We start from the raw sequence: 17,580 nt of genomic DNA, 5'->3' as shown, positions 1-17,580 counted from the left end.
TAGAAGTACTAAAGAGCAGTGCCTAGATTATCAGTTTGGTGGGAGCTTTTCTACATGATAAAAGAGGAGAAGAGCCTGAAATTTGATCCATCAACCCAGGGAATTCCAGCAGGTTAGGACAGCTCAGGGGCATTCAGCACTGATAGCTGAAAACAAACCTTTAGTTGCAGCAAAGTGCTATAAATTTCTGTGAGACTGCATTACCTCGGAAGCTGAATAGAGCCAGAATGGACACACAATTTGATTTACACTGCACGTCTTTTCTCAGCAACACTTATTATTAAGATAAGCTCGAAGAAAGTAATATTTGTCCTGCATTACTATAGAAAATGATTACTTTATTCCTTTTGTTTCTGTGGGGTAGAAATTTGGTGATGAAATCCCTGGAACACATTTGAGCTTGAGAGAAGACACCCTGTGAATCAGGATGCAGCTTTAGGGTCCTCCACTGGTATTTCTTTTAGGGCAGCAACAAAGCCAGAACTCCTGCTCTGTTCCACTGGATCTCCAGGACTGGCTGACCCTTTGGAAGTGATGGTAGAAATTACAAAAGCATGGTCCCAATGCTAGCAAAATGGTTTTGAGCACATCAAAGCCACAAGTGGAGGAGCTCAGAACTGGTCCCCTTCACGGTACCTTTCTGGCATGAATAGATCTTGTATTAAATTGCAGCCAGGTGTGCACACAGGGATGCCCCAGACCCCCCTGAAGCTTGGGCTCTTCAGAGATGCTGCTCTGCAGCAGCAGCTCTTATGGTGGGGAAGATTCCTTTAGCTGCAAATGAATTTTGGCAGCCAGAGGGAAAAGAGACCCTCTGTACTCTGTTAGGGTGCAGCAGTCTGCTGCCTAAATTGAATTAATACATGGTGCTCAGTTTGCTCTATTCCTGTACTCCATCACAATCTGCCATAACAAATTATGGCAGGAAATAAACTTTATTAAATTCATCACTATGCAGTTAAAAAAAAGAAAAAAAAAGACATGCTGTTATTGACTATCAAGCTTCATGCTATCAGCTTTTAAACTCTTCCTTCAGCAATGTTGCCCTGTGATCTCTTCAAAAATCACCTGGAGAAAAACTGCACCAACCCACAAGATGATCTTATTTGTTCTCTTGCCCTCAGCTCCAGTAGTTCTGTGTCATTAAACTCTCCTGCCCCTCCACCCCTAGAACATGCAGACCTGATCCTAAGCCCTCTGCTTTTTGTGGAGCTGTGCTGCTTTTGAATTACAGTGCCTGGGCTGTGGAAGGGCAGTGCTGCTGCTGTGCCCTGCCCAGCCTGGCAGCAGCAATCCTGCCTGGTTCCCTCCCTGTGGGAATCCAGCAGAGCCCTCTCCAGACAAGGGCAGGATCCTCCAGCCTCTCTGGAGCTGCACAGGAATATTGCTCTGTGCCAGAAGGGGCCAGGGCCCTTCCCACCTGAACCCTGCTTTAGTGCTCAGGCCATTACAGCTTCCAGTATTGGGGTCAAATAATGTAAGGATTGACAGAGAACTCAGAGTGCCCCTTCCATGTGCTGCTTCTTTTTTTGCCTCTCTCAAACCAGCAGTCCTTGTCCTCCCAGAAGCTGCACAGTGGTGTGGATGGAACCTTGAGGTTCTGAACTCCTTGTGATGCCCTTTGGGCTTGTGTCTGTAAGCATAAGATAATTTGTACTATCAATTCCTTGCTACTATGGTGTAAAAAAGGTATTTCTTTCTAGTTTTATGTTTGGACCAAAAGCCCTTCCAAGCCCCTTCTGGATACAACAAACCAAAACTCCACAGGTAATTACTTTCTTGCTGCTTTCCAAGCTTTTATCAGCATCTGTTTACACAAATTTCTGTCTATTCACAACAAAAGAGTTTATTTTATATAGAGGAGGTATTTAGTTGTGGGTACTTCACTAGAGAGGATTTTCTTTCTTTCAGGAAGATGCAAAACTACAGAAAACTTTCCACAAGCAATGTCCTTCTGTATCTCCTATTATTTTTCCAGCACTCCATGCTGATGGTTGGTATTAGTTCCACTGATGTGTGTGTCAGGCTTGTTCCAGTTCTGTGATTCACTAGAGCCACTATGCAGTAACTGGATCTTCACACAAAACTCACTTCTATATTCTTTCAGAGGTTTTTCCATCTCTTACCAGCACCAACAATTTTTTTTTTTGCATTTCTCATCAGCACTTTTGAAGCCACACTTCAAGCACCACAACCTGCATGAGAGAAGTTTCCCCTTTTTCTTCCTTTGACTTTCCTTGCTTTCCCCTACATGACCCATGAAGACATGTCCTTGTCCTGCACCTTTCCCAAATGGCAGGTGAACATTTTGAAAGTCTGGCACAAAACCTGTGCCCAGCATGGCTTCAGCCTCTGTAAGCTTGCATCTTGCTTTCTAAATGATTCAAATGAGTCAAGTATTTTTCACCCAAAGACCTTCTATTACATATTTCTCAGACTCATCCTTAAGCTCCATTTTTACTTATTTCACAATATGGGAAAATTAAATCATTAATAAAAAAAATGACAAAATCCTATTTATCCACATATTCAAAAAACCTCTAAGTCTTCCTTTATTACTACTAAGGAGCAGAAATTGTGCTTTATTTCAGAATCACTATTCCAAAATCATGGGAACTAAACTTAGGGATTACAAAATACAGTGAACATTCAGTCTTCCAGATGGTAATCAGTGAAAAGCCTTGACACTAATTTCTAAAGTCTGAGAAGCTTGGTGTAAAAATCCACCTACTGGGATCAGATTAGCAGAACACATTAAGGTTGTGACTTTGAAAACTATCTCTGCGTTATTTTGTAACAATGGATTATCTTCAGTAAAATCCTTCCCCAATCAGTAAACTAATTATGCAAATCCTGGAAACTCATCAAGGTAAATACCAAAGGTACCTAATGATACAAGTAAGAAAATACCTCTCTTTTGATTTCCTTGTGTAATATTTTTTTTGTTCCAGAAAGTAGTGCCATGAGGGTTGCAAACCTAATTCTTTGTAAGTTATTACAGTATTTTTCAATCATTCAAAAAGCTTTCCAAGTCAGATGTTACCATTGGGTGCCACTCTGCAACTTCATTAAAACCAAACAAAAACAAATCCCTCTGTAATATTAAACTGTAATGCAGTTGTTATGATAGAGTGTTATGATAGCTTATCCACAGATTGAGCTACATCACTTTAGAGCAAGATTGAAATAATTCATCCAGGCAAGATGAAAGGTATTTGAATTTATCTTGTTTGCTGGCTGACAGTTTTACAATATATATTGCAGTTCTATTTGCTTTATTACTTAATATTTCTCCTGGCACTGTTAAAAAAAAGTCTCCTTCTAAGCCTGCATTAAGGACCTTAACTTCCCATTACCCTGTACCAGTGTGACTGCAATAAAAGTGATTTGGTTTACAGCAAGTGCAGTGCTGGAGTGTGAGCACTGATTCAGCTCAGCACTCAGGCTGCAGGAATGGGCAGCACAGAGCTGGAGCACAAGTGTCTGTGTGACAGAACATCCCTGCTGCAGCCCAGGCAGCTTCTCCTCCAATTCTGTGCAATTTCCAGGTGTGGATGTGCCCCAGCCCAAAGGCTGGTGTAACCTCAGCCACACACGGTGTGCCTCACTGCAAACAGGCTTAACTGCAGGAACTCTGAGAGTGATGCTGGGTGGTTCCTTCAGACTGAAGGGAAAGATACAGGATCCTGTTACTCCTGCTGAAGAACTCAAAGGTTGTTCCCTTCTTGCTCAGGAAAGTTTAGGGTCTTTAAGATATTTTAGCCCGGACATAATCACAGCATGTAATAGAAAGAGCCCTCAGGTTCTTCTCAAGGTGGTGGATATTTGGTGGTGGTCAGGAATTCACTTTTACACACTCTCTATTCTACCCAACTGAATTCATTTAAACAAAGATTTGGAGCTGCCTGTGATGTGTGAGGCTTCACTTCTTACAGGGATGGCCCAGCCTTTTCAGATGTGAGCACTGCAACACCACCTTCAAAGCCTGAGCTTTGATACCCAAACCGTCATTTTCTGTATAATCACAACTCTGGAAGATCTGTGCTCATTTGAAACTCTAGAATTGCTTTGCTTCCTTTCAGTATTGTTTTCTCAAAGTCAGCACTCACAGCACAGAGTTTTTCCCCTGGAAAAAAATACCTTTGGGTTCAGTCATTCCCAACTGGTCAATGTATATTTAGGAGTCTTTTAGTACTGACAGTGTATCTGCTTCCCTGCCTCAGTGTAAATTTAAATCATTATCTGTAATCAGCAATAATGTTATTACTAGGCTGCAATGCCACATAGAACTCTCAATTATCACATTAAATTTAGATTATATTATGCTAAGAGATATCTTTATGCCCAAGAGTAATTTTGCTTTTAAAATTCGTCTGTGTTTAAAATGACTGAAAAGAATATATGAGCTATTATCATTAGGTGAGAACAATTATCTTGATTAACAATTGTTATGCACTAAAATGAAATGTTATTTTGAAAGTTTTGATTTTTGATGCCTTTTTTTGGATCTTAGCAAAGTTGTGTGAAACTGAACACAAACCCTATGTTTTCTTTGCAATAAAGTCAATTTAGTAACCTAATCAGACCACTAATACCAAAGAAAAAATAAATTAAAATAACCCTGGAGAGTAATTTTGTGCTACTGCTCAAGAGATTTCCAAAATTTCTACCAGTCTGCCAAAAGCAGTCATCAACATGAGCAGTCGAGAGACAGAACTGGCTTTGCTGGTGGGACTAATAATTTACTTTTTCTTTGGCCACTGTTACACAGGTACCCCCATAAGCTGAGCCCAGGAAATGAGCTAGAATGCTCACCTTAGAAAGGCATTCTAAACCCAAAAAGGCCCATTTAAGTTAATTTACTGTGCCAGAGTTCAGTACCTATGAACATCTAAACATCCTTCTGCTGCAGCTGAAAGCTTATGTCACTGTTCTCTCTTTATAGGCCAAGCACCCAAAATTCCTCAAAGCAGGAAGATGTCAGCTGGGATTTACAGCAGAAATGCTCAAGGCACAGCCTCTGCTGCTGTTTCTCACACAGTAATGCAGCAGGGTGTGAAAGCTGCCCTTTTCCTTCTGCTCTCTCAACCTTCCTGCTCCCTGCCAGTCAACAGAAATGGCCTCAGAGATGATGCTGCCAGTGCAGAAACGTTTAGACATAATGGACCCATCAGATTTAAATATATATAGAGATATTTTCATCATTCTTATCTCTCACTTCCCTTTGGATTCTTTTCAGCGGCTCCTTAAGTGGATTTCTGGACATTCACTGATTAATGAAGTAAGAGACTCATAGATTACAGCCAGAAAAACAAAACAAAACAAATTATTCTCATTTTGGTTTTTTTTCAAATCAAGAGGCCAAAACCTCACCCAAAAGCATCAGTCTGAAAATGGAAATATTTCAAAGGCAGGAGGAATCCACATTATTTGTATTCTCTGATGTGCCAGACACATACAGATGACACCTCTCCAGTCTCTGAACATCACCAAGTAGACTTCATTATTTCTATCTCTCCTTTTTTTTTCTTAAATCCCTAGCATCTGTGAAAATAGGTCTTTCTGTAATTGGAATGCAGACTAAAAGAAGTTTCTCAGAGAATGTAAACAATCAGGAGGAATTGTTAACACAGACCTCAGATTTCAGGTTCAGGCTGTCCCTAGAGAAAAGCTGAATTTCTCCCATTAGCACTCCCTGCCAGCCCAACTGGAGTGACCAAGAGCTTTCTTCCCAAACACCCAACTAATTAACAAAGGAGCCTGATGGAATTTTTTGACAGGGGAAACCCAAGGTTCTGTTCACAGGCTCTGTGGCTGAAACTACACTGGCAGAGCCCAGCACAAGAGTGAAAGAGCATCTAAATGTGGCTTTGAAAACTTGTTTCTAATATCTTCCCTCTAGTACCTGCTATTTTGCAGTGAGTCTCACTCACAGCATCCAGCAATTATTCCTGAGTGACAGAAAACACTCATTGTTCCAACCCTGAAGAATTCCTTGCCAATTAGTGCTACTACCAGCTCTGTGGAGCAGGAGACACAGGGAACTTTCTCTTAGAATTCATTTAAAACTATTTCTGCTGGTGGGTGCAATAATGTATTGGCACATATTTCATCCACACGCAAGACTGGAAGAAGACAGGCAGATATTTCCTTGCATTATCAGGTAGAGATAAAAAGGAATGGATTGAAGCACACTTGGATCAGGGGTATAAAAGCAAGTAGCTTTTGTTCTCTGGTACTTCAGGAAGAGTGTAGAAACTGTTTTTGAATAGGGAAACGATCCCATGACACCCTGTCTTCCTGTCTCTTGAGAAGTGCTTACCTTTCATGACACAAAAAACAAAAATGAAAGGGTAAAACAGCAAAAATGAAGGGTAAAACAACTGTGTTAGAGCCAAATATACAAAATAAAGACAGAAGAAATAAAATCTATCTCCTGGGGCTATGCACAGATGTTGGTGTCAATGATGAAAGTAAAGCTTTCCCTAACCAGGTCTCTGTTTATTTCCTCGCAGAGGAACAGCACCACCAGATCAGCTCCATACATAGGGAATGTGTGCCAATTTATTACTTAGAAGCCAGCAAATATATTTCAGAAGGCAGACTACTCCTGTAAAATACTGCTTCTTCACAGTAATTAATCAGCAGCTTGCTCAATGTAACAGCTTTGTCCTTATTTTTCTATTAAATGGCAAAGCAGCTCTCCCCATATAGCCTCCTGTTGCTAATTTAATTAACTGGAAGCATGTGACCAGTTTATCTTTAATAGTGCACACTTTTTCTTCAGAGGAATCCATCAATGCTTCCTAGATTATTTTCCTGCCTATTTCCCCCTGCCCTTGCACTATCCATCAGGAACAAAATCTACTTTTCATTCCCTTTTCCCTGCAGCTCCAGGAGCTGTTGAGGCACACAAGGGCAAAGAGCAGTGGCAGCCTGACCTGCCCCACAAACACAGCCCTGACTCACCACTGCACTCCAGCCTCCAGTGTCTCATGCCTCCCACCAAGGATTTTCTGCCTCTGTGTCTCAGAACTGATTAATTCTTAGCAGAGTGCTCGCTAAGTAGATCAGGAAAGAGCTGTGGCTGCAGGCTGTGCTTTTGTAAATGCAGAGGTTCAGACCCAGCCTGGTCAGCTTTGAACCTTTGCAACAGCAAATCTGAGCGCAGATCGATGCTCGTCGGAAGCGCTGCCAAAGCACATCCCGTGTTTGCACATTGCAGTACCAGGAAATGCCATTCCCTGGAAGGAAAGAGCTCACTGACCTTCGGTAGGGCTCACACCTCCGGCCATCAGAGCCCCCACCAAGGCACTCAGTCACAGAAGGCTCCTGGAGATGCTGACACAGGCCAGGGCTATGGCTGGGAGAGGCCAGCAGTGGCAATTAGAGACTCTCAGGCTGGTCCATGATCTTTTCACTACCATGACATCCACCACCTCTTTTGTTATTCACCTGCTCAGTGGGTACTACAGCACAGATATGCTCCCTGTGCACAAAGGAACCTTCTCAAGGCTCTTGGTTGTTGTTTAAATACAGGTATTTAACTGGCAAGCTAAAGAAAAGCTAAATTTCAGAGGCTGTGAAAAAAAAAATACTCGAAAGCATAGAGCAGAAATAAATTACTTGTCTAATTAAATTCCTTTCATGTAGCTGAAATTGCATACAGTGTTTATGAATAATATATAGCAATTGGAAAGAATTGACTTGTGCTTACATACTTAACAAGTCTGAGTTTCCTAAAACAGCTCATTTGCCCAATCAGATTTTGTGGTAATCACAGTTAATGTCATGTATCTGAGGCCTTATTACACAGCCACCATGCCTATATCAGTCTTGTCTTATTCTATCCCAGGCTTTTAATGAAATCAGAACCATTGCCATCAGCAGTGTGTGACTCTAAAAAGACTACTGGTTCCTTTATATTGCTTCCTGATAGTGCTAGGAAGGGTAGAATGAATTATAAAGTTACACGAAGTCCTGTTAAACAGAATTAAATGCATAAGAAAAGCAAATGAAATTTTATGGGTACTTTGTAGGAACTTAATAATTCACCCAAGAGCAGCAAAGTTCCCACAGTCAGGTATACAAAATGTTTTAGAGGGAAAAAAAATTGCAATACTAATTAATCTCCAGTACTTCCAAGATATGTTTCATTCATCTAACCAAACAGCAACAAAATAATTTGGAGTTTTAATTAATATTTATTTCAGATAGACATCTTGGGAAAAAAATCTTTGCCAAGCCTAAATTAAAGATCACCTTATTCATGGCCCAGTTTTCATTCCTTTAGAACTTGTGTTCATTATATTTAATGTTAGCAAGGTAAAATTCAGGTGGAATAACTTTCCCCTTGGCCTGGAGAAGAGGAGGCTCTAGGGAGACCTCAGAACCTCTTCCAGGGCCTAAAGGGGCTCCAAGAGAGCTGGAAAAGGACTGGGGACAAGGCATGGAGGCACAGGACTCAGGGAATGGCTCCCAGTGCCAGAGGGCAGGGCTGGGTGGGATCTTGGGAATGAGGAATTGTTCCCTGGCAGGGTGGGCAGACCCTGGCACAGGGTGCCCAGAGCAGCTGGGGCTGCCCCTGGATCCCTGGCAGTGCCCAAGGCCAGGTTGGACACTGGGGCTGGGAGTGACCTGGGACAGTGGGAGGTGAAGTGAGATGAGCTTTATGGTCTTGTTCAACCCAAACCTTCCTTGAGTCTGAGATTCCCCACATTTGAAAGATATGGGTCTTTCTTTCAAATAGATTTGAAGGATGTTTATAATTTGTGAACACAGAATCAAGCTGCCCTGAATTATTCAAGTTTTGTTCCTCAGTCTGCTTTCCCACATCTCCATTTTCAAACCTGTTACATCAGTAAGACACAGCTCCTTGCATTTCTGTTTGCTTGATATCTTGTATTAAGCTCGTGTTAGACCTGTGTGTGTACAAGGAAACAATGGTGATGACCAGATAAAGCATTTCAATTTACTTCGAGCTACAAGTATTTATTTCATCCAGCCAGAGGAGCAGAATCCCCACACAGAGAAGAACAGAGAGAGTTCCAAGGCAGTATCAGAGGAGAGGATATCTGCAGAGTTAACACCTGAGAGTTAACACCTGTCCATCAGGAAAGCTGTTCAGGAACAACTGCAAAGGAGCTGTTCTCTCACAGAAATGCTCAGAAGGAGCAGAGTCTGCTCTGTGGTGCTGGAGGAGCAAGCACAGCACAGACACACTGCCAAGCTCCTGGGAGGTTTCACACAATGAGCTGCTCTTCCCTCCTTCGACACCACAGGGCTGCAAAGTAAATTGTTTAATGCTTATGAAAAAATTAATCTATTTCAGAGTGGGTTATTACTTTGGTTATAAATATCCTTCCACTTTTATTCTGGTACTCTGTTGTTTTGTACACCCTGAAGAATAAACACTGTAGAAGTCCTTGACTTCAAAAAAGGCATAATTTGTTCTGCTGGAGAATGTTTTCATCAAGTAAAAAAGACAAAAAAACACCTGCACACATTATTATGACATTGTAACTGTCAGAAAAAAATTAGGCCTGGGATGGTATTTAGTATTCCTAACAAGATACCAGCCCAATCTGGTATTATTAGATTGCTCTCTTTCTACATTAAAAGTAACGAATGGGTCAATTTTCTCTAGGTCTCACTCCAGCAATACATGACAGGCTTTCTGCCCTGAAGCCAAGTTCACAGAAATGCATAAATAGCTTTTGATGAAATTAAAGTCTCTCCTTTAGGGGGTTCACTGTTATTATTCTGCTATCATGGGTTTGAGATTTCCCATCCCCCTGCCTCTCAAATAATGATATTGCTGATATTTAACAGCCTGCACTGAGGTTAATTTGTAGGAGAGGATGAGTTCAGAGGAAAAACACAGGTTTGCAGTACCTGAATCCTTAGAAGCCAGTGAGCAGTGCTAAAACCAGACATATTGAGATTGCTTTGCCCTCCCCAAAACATGCCATAAATTCTGTATGGAAAATGTTCCTTCATCCAGGTCTTGTCACTGGATTTGGAACTCAATAAAGCTGTAATCCAAAAGTAGGGCTCCTACTCTTTTCCTTTGCCTGCTAACAACACTGATAGCTAATGCAGAGAACAAAGAGTGTGAGAACAGCTACCTATGACAAAATGTGCCTTTTACAGGAAATTTTTGTACCAGCAGGAACTCTATAATGTCACTGGAATGGGATCAGTTGCACTGCATTCCTTTAGCTTCAGGTCCTTAAACACAGCTTGGGATTCCTTAGCAAACTGCCAGAGAAAAACTCTGGCTTCAAGAGCAGGAAATCTCACTTAGATAAACACTATATTTACAGTTAGAGCTGCTGATACAGTAATTCCTTTAAAAAGCACATTTTCTCACATGTTGCTGTTCTCACATGGATCTGTTCTCTGCATTTTCTATCAGTGTATTTGCACACAAAGGAAAAATAATACAAACCTTACAGGAAGATCTCTCATAATTATTCAGCAAAAAAAAAACCCCCAAAACCCAGTGACTCAGTGCAGTGTTCATTACAAACTAAATCATTGGAATATAATCCCAATATTGCTGGGTGGAATGTGCCTGGGCTGATGAAGGTGCAGGGCTCTTTCCAGTTAAAAATATTCTATGTACTGACCACAAGGCACAGTCACTAGAGCTCTCTGATAGCCACAGCATGATCTGTAATATTTAGTGCCTCAGTTCCACTGATTTTGGTCACAGCTGAGTGCCATGGTGTGCTCCTGGCTCTGGGCTATGGTTTTGGCATGACTGCTCCCTAAGTGAGGTGCTGCTGAAGGCATTATTGCATTACCCCTACAGAGCAGTGACACTGGGTGACATGCATCCTTTGTACCAGCCAGGACACGATCACATTCCCCTCTTACTCCTTAAGAGCAAGTAAGGGCTCTGTGGCACAGGTTCTGTGTCTCATCACTCTCACTGGCCCTAAAGCAGCAGGAGCCTTTGATGCCAGTACTGCCCCTAGCAGGGCACTGCCCCAAATCCTCTGAGAGAGAGGGATGCAGTGAATCCCCTGGGACAGGACACTGACCTGTAGGCAGGATGTTTGTCCATAATCTCACTCATCACCCACACGGGTCAAAATGCCCAAGTCTGAAAACTTTCTGGCTGCTGAGATCCCCTTTGAAACAAGCAGCTTCAGGTAAAGGGAAAGGTGCCCCAGGTATTTTGATGACTTTGACCATGACTGGCAGTTCCTGTGCAAGAATTTGTGGGGTTTGTTTTACACATGCTCAGTGATAACTTTGGCTGCTGTAAATCACCAAAAAAGGCACATATAACTTCTGTGTCAATCTACCTTGGACATAAATGTTCTTTTGCAACTATAAAGAGATGAAACACACAGAATTTTAATAGAAAAGTGCGATGTGCATGTTTTTATTCAGCACACTAGATTTTTTTGAGAACTGTCAGTTTTCATCCTGCTTACTAATTGACTGCTGTGTAAAGCCAAATACTCACAGACCCTCAGGAGAATGCTAATGCATAAATGCACAGTACAAATTAATCAGAATGAGGACCAGTGGTAAATAGGCACTAACCACGAAACAAGTAAAAAGATCAAAAAATATTCACAGAATACAAATTCTGTTTTAAACTCTATATGTAATGAAATGCATTCCTACCAGACAATCAGCTTTTTACTACAGAGCACCATTTTAAGCCTGTGCCACTACAAATCATCTCATTTTTTAAACACTTGAATGCATAAACAAATAGTTGCAAAGCAGCAAGATATCTCACCAGCAGCTAATTTATTGTATGGCTTCATTCATCTCATGATGAACAATTCCCAAGTTCTATTTCCATTTTAAAGTGTCTGTGGATTTTGTTGCTGTCTCTTTTAGTTAAATCCTTCTTACTCTTCCACAATGAAGTGGTTCTAATTGCCTACTTGAGACAAGACTTGGCTTTACTGGGATTTATGGATGTAAGTTTGAGATTAAAATTACCCTTCCCAAACAAACAGCAGCAGCTAACACAGCAGTACAAATGGTTTTGCTCCACAGCAGCAGTCCAGAGTCTGGATCCAGAGCTGCCTTGTGTCAGCAGTAATCTGGAGCACTGAAGAAAACTGAGTCACTTCTAAGCTCCTCTCTTCAGTCAGCTGGCTGCTGGTTTAGGCAGCTGGCACTGAAGGGGCAGGGCAATGCTTATCCTAAAACAAAGGCCAGTGCACCCAGGAATCCTTCCCCAGACTTTGTGGCCTCTGGATGCAGCCCTAAAGCAGAGAAAGGAGGACACTTGAAGGGTTTAAATCCTAATGAGAATGAGCTCATGGACACTCAGCAAACCTTCATGGCTAGACAGGAACAGCATCAAATTAAGTCCATCTAATAATTTCTGAGCAGTTCTAGCTATAAAATAATTTGACAATCAACTGGACATCATTAACACAGACTGCATAACAGGCAAATGGGAATCCAATAACTTTCTCTAAGCTCTGCATTATTGCCACTTGAGATTGCCATTACAATATTCTCTCATCAGTATATTCTTTAAAATTCAAACTGTGTGCTCCTGCAGGAATTATTAAGAAATAAATGCTGTTCAAGGAACCCTACCAGGCTTTTAGAAGAATGAAGCATTTTTTTTACACATCATGACGACTGATGAAAACTGACACAAGGCCTGTCTCTGGCTGTTCTCACATGCACTGGAACATAAAGCCCTCAGTTTTGGGGTCATCATTCAAGGAAAGCAGCCTTGAGCAGCAAAGGAGAACACCACTGTGGCTATAGCTCATTGTCCTCTGCTCTGATTCGTGGGTGGAAACTGATACAGGACTGAAAAGAGCAGCATTTGTGCTGTGATACAGCTTTGAAACAAAACCAGGTGTCTTCCATGTTGGCTTTAGAGAGTCTGCATTAATTTGTGAATTGATGTTTTCACAAAGGAATCCATGAAAACAAATGCAGATGCAGAGGGAATAAAGAGACCCGAAGGGATGTGCTGGGGATGTGCCTTGCATACAGAGATCAAACCTACTGTGCATGTGATGATACACTCAGGTATTTAAAATAAACCATTTGGAAAGGTGTCCCATGCTGAAGGCTCCTTTGAGAATTTTCCTCACAATATTTTCATTCTGAATGTCCCTGACTGGATTCAAGGTAACCTCTAGGGTGGAATTGCTAGTCAGGGGACACATGAATTCCCCATGAGGCTCTGGAAAAGGCAATATTCCTCCACAGAAAACCAACCAGCCATTCATTTTCAAATGCCAAGTGGGGAGTCCCCCTTTCTGCCACTCTCTGGTTAACGCCCATTCTCAGTGCTCTTATGGGTCAGGAAGTTTCCTTAGGAAACCTGGTAAAAGCTGGTCCTGTATTGGTTTAGTCTCTAATAAATCCTCTGGGAGAGGGCAAATGAAAGTGGACATTTGGAGCTCATCAAGTTTACCCAACAGGAAGTGAAAAACAATGAAATGTCCACCTCTGAAAGGAGATGTTCAAGCTCTGGATTGAAAATAAAAACCTGCCAAAACACAACAGAAATGCACCAACCTTTTTTCAGTCTAGTTCCATTTAGTCCTCAGCAATGACACATTCTCTGTGCATCATATTAACTTGAGAGTCAGCACTGTGTGATTTTTATGACCACAAAAATATACCCCAAAGATAATAATGCCCTGGATAAGTACTATTACAGCAATACTTTGCAATCAAATAAACAACTCTTGCACTGCCATATCCTTAAGGTACAGCCAGACACCTGTTCCTCTCAGCTCATGGAAAGCCAGCAGGTGTGACAAATGAGCTGGAGTTTTCTAGACTGTGCTTTACAACAGATGTATTTACACATAGCACGATCCACTGGTGGGGATGGTGCATGCTACTGCCAAATGGGAGATGAAATGTTATCAAACAGAAATCTCCCAACAAATTCCCATCATGTTGGCTACTGAGATCAGCCTGCCATGTGTAATTTTTCATGTTATGGCATGTCCTCAATCAAGTACTGTTTAAGCAATTGTTACTATTTTAATTATCCTTCTCTTACTCACCAGTACATGAAAAGGATGTGTTTCACATGAACAAAGAAACTGCAGAATGCCTGTCTAGAGACCTGTGCCACTTACATTTTTAAGCTCCTTCATAAGCTTGCTTAATGATTAAATTCAAAAAGACACATCCAAACCATAAATCTGAGCCCACTGCTGGTTCATACTGCTCTGCAAAGGGCTCTCCCTTTGCAGAGGATTTGGTCTTGCCTGAGCAGCTGCTCTTTATCACAACATCTGCCATTCCTGGAGCAGGTGGATGCCAAGAAGATCCCCCAGTGTCCCCAGGTGTCCCTGGGTGCTCTTGGTGACACTGTGGCCTCAGGCAGCCCTTTCAGAGGAAAAGGAGGGGGCTCCTGGGGAAGCTGTCACCAGGGAGGAGCCCACAGGGGCTGGACCCTTTGCACCTCTGCCCCCTGCAGTGGCACCTTGGGATGCACTGGGGCACTTGCAGGGACAGTACAGGACACACTGGGCTCAGAAAACAGCTCACAGGCCAGCCACAACCTTAGTAAAACACATTCCTGCTCCTGGATTGAGGTGGTGCTGGTTACTATTCCCTCGTGGTAACACCACCCACTGTGTTCCAACACAGACAGCATTTTGTCGCAGCACCCTCTGAGCAGTGAAATACAACACTACAGACACAACCCCACTCAGCAGAGCTATCACACACCCCCTAAGTGATGTGCCAGGCTCAGTGCACTTCACAGACACAGAAACCAGGAGTATTAATCTGCTGGTGCTCTATAATTGTGTTGTTTCTTCATATGGTAATTTCTGTTCACACCTCCAAGAATACTTCTCTTCCTTCACCAGCATCTTAACTGCAAATGTCTCAAACAGCACTTTGAGCAGGGGGTTTGGAACTGCCCAGGCTGTCAGCTGCTTGGTTTCTTTGCATGTCTTTAAGGAGAGCTGAGCAATTAGAGGAATTAAAAAAAGAACCATAAGAAATCCACGCTCCACAATTGCAACTTACATTTAAAGTGAGTTCTAATTTCTTTGGCTTTGACACATTTTCAATAAGTGCCAGAAAACCTGCAAACTTCCAAGGTTTGCTAGCCCAGCTGTGGCACTGAAACTAAAGCTTGTGTATTAAAATGCATTCTGAGGAAAAAAAATCTAACTTGTTTTCAATTCCATTGTTTGCATTTCGCTCTGCACTTGTTAGCCACGAGTTTCGTGCACTTAGGAAAAAGAAAGTTTTCTAAGATTGAGAAAACACACTTATTATTAGCATTTTCAATAAATATATACTTAGGGAGAGAAATATGTGGATAACTGGATCTTGGATTTCACAAATAGCAGGGGCTCTAGAGACAGCTTAGGCACACACTAAAAAGCAGAACACATTAATAACTAGAAAACTTATCTAAATATGATTTTAGCTCTAAAAGTGCATATTTTTCAGAAATTTCAAAATGAGGACTCCTACCTCTTCCAAAGCCCACAATGAATCAACCACAGGCTTGATCTTCTTACTGTTATATAGATTTAGGAGTTTGTCCATCACACCCTTGATCAGGCCACCTCGGTTCTGTTTGAAAAGTAGATTCAACAGGGAAAATCCAGCAATGACTTTGTTCTCCTCATACAGCTTGATAGGATTCACTTTCTCAACCTGCCACCACTGGAAACCAAGGAAAACAGCATGGTTAGAAAAACATTCTTCAGAGTTTTTGTGGAGGGAAGTCCACAAGCAAGCTGCCCGTGCAGATGTGAGGAATGACTCATCTGCCAGGCCTGAAGCAGCAGCCAAGAGAAGCAGCCAGGATTTGATTTAGGGATGAGGAAAGGAGTGTGCAGCTGACTGACAAACAGGAATAAAACACAAACTCGTGCTGGAGGAGGTCAGGGTGTGAGAAGGATGGAGAACACATCTGGGTTTGTGAGAGGGTCTGGCAGCCAGGAGTTTGGAATTCCTTCCCCCTTCTGCTCTCCTGCTATCTCCAGACAGCCACTGGCGTGCCACTGGCAACTCCTGGCCATGGCTCTGCTCAGAACAAGGGAACCAGGCCCTGCCTATCAGTTATTTTACATCCATTATTGTGTTTATGGCACTTGAGCATACCTCACAGTATCTGATGAAAGGATTTTATTTCATTTAGCCCAAGAGCATCATTGAGAGTGAGAGATGCCACTTCCCTGCAAATTTCACTTCAATCGGTAAATTTTTAATTAGAATTTTCATACAATTTTTATGAGTTAATTTTGCAGCACAATTACATAAAGAAACTAGTTATAATTGTAAACAAAATTTGTATGGCTTTTTTATTCCTTCAATTTATTCATATTTATTCCATCAATGAACACCAACACTGGTATCTGAAAAAGACTTCAGCAGAAATTTATTTAATGGGCCAACCTACCCTACACATTACATGCACCTGGATATTCTTACATTAGCAGTAAAAAGGCTGCACAGCAATGATTGTCTTGTTTTTGGTCACAAGTGTGTGACAGTGACAGGGATCCTCCCACCACAACATTAAGACAATGTAGGAGGCAAAGAACAGCTCCTTGCTGCAGTCTCTGATTTTTCTTGTTTTCAGCCACACAGAGAATTTGAAGCCAATTCCTCCTGGGAAGGGGGTGTTGCTGGAGGCTTTAAATGAGATTTTGGCAAAAAGATCACAGGACAGATGTTCAGAAAAGACTTTTCCCTATGTTTTTCCTGTATGAAGGAATTGCTTTCATTCCTGGTTAACTTATTTCTTGCTGGCAGTTTGTATGATTTATTTGTCTTACTTTTGATCTCTAGGATTTCTGCAAAGATTTCTGTTGCTGTAGTAAGCTGAAGAAAAAAAATATTTGAACTTTGAGTTTGTTGACATCATCAATTAGGAAACAATGCCAGATCATCAGCTCTTTGATGTCACTTGAACACGGAGAACTGAAAAATGCTTTTCTGTATGAAACAAACCTCTGAAAATCTGGAGATGACTGGACACAGGCACATTTAAGAGATTCATCTCCTTTAATTCACTGCGTGCTCCTGACAGTGTTCTCAGATCCAAGGAACTTTCAGGGTAGAGTTAATTATATCCATGGAAGTGATATTTTGCCACAAGTAAATAAATAATGCAGTCTGAACTTGGCTGTGTGAGAGCTCCATGTCTCACAGGCAGTTTCAATGGCAATGTGAAATGCACCCAGATCCCACTCTGGTCCAGCTGGGCTGCCAGAAGGAAACATGGCACAAAACCACAACATCAGAAGTGACAACTCAGCAGAGAGAAATTAAAATGATGAAGATGAAAACACTACAGAAAAGACCAAAGTTAAAGGAAAGAGCATCATCACAGAGACACTTACTGATTTTGCAAAACTGAAGAAGCTTTTTGTCTCCCCAGTAACCATGTTAGATGAACCTGTAAAAGATGAGCACATTCACACACAACTTATTATTACAAGCTACAGCAGAGCCTTTAGTGCATGTAAAATCATCTCTGTGATTCATATTTCAGAAAAAAAAGCCCATGTTTACAAGAGATTAGTAGGAATACTGTGAGAATTAAAAACAACAAAGAGGCCAAGGCAACCAAGCCCTCCAGGC

At 41.7% G+C, this 17,580-nt stretch overlaps 1 protein-coding gene across 1 annotated transcript in view; it reads right to left on the bottom strand.

The window, feature by feature from the left end:
- VAT1L (vesicle amine transport 1 like) overlaps positions 1-17,580 on the bottom strand; it is a 56,045-nt gene that overhangs the window by 13,819 nt on the left and 24,646 nt on the right. Inside the window, exons 6-7 of the mRNA XM_050978992.1 lie at positions 17,340-17,395; positions 15,460-15,654 (exon numbers count right to left, since the gene is read on the bottom strand). Coding sequence (XP_050834949.1) covers positions 15,460-15,654; positions 17,340-17,395 — 251 coding nt within the window. The remainder of the gene's footprint in view (positions 1-15,459; positions 15,655-17,339; positions 17,396-17,580) is intronic.

Source organism: Serinus canaria, chromosome 11 (genome assembly GCF_022539315.1).
Source record: "Serinus canaria isolate serCan28SL12 chromosome 11, serCan2020, whole genome shotgun sequence".
In the NCBI taxonomy this organism is placed as follows: Eukaryota; Metazoa; Chordata; class Aves; order Passeriformes; family Fringillidae; genus Serinus; species Serinus canaria.
The sequence above is the reverse complement of the archived record's forward strand: the minus strand, read 5'-3'. Positions and strand labels throughout refer to the sequence as shown.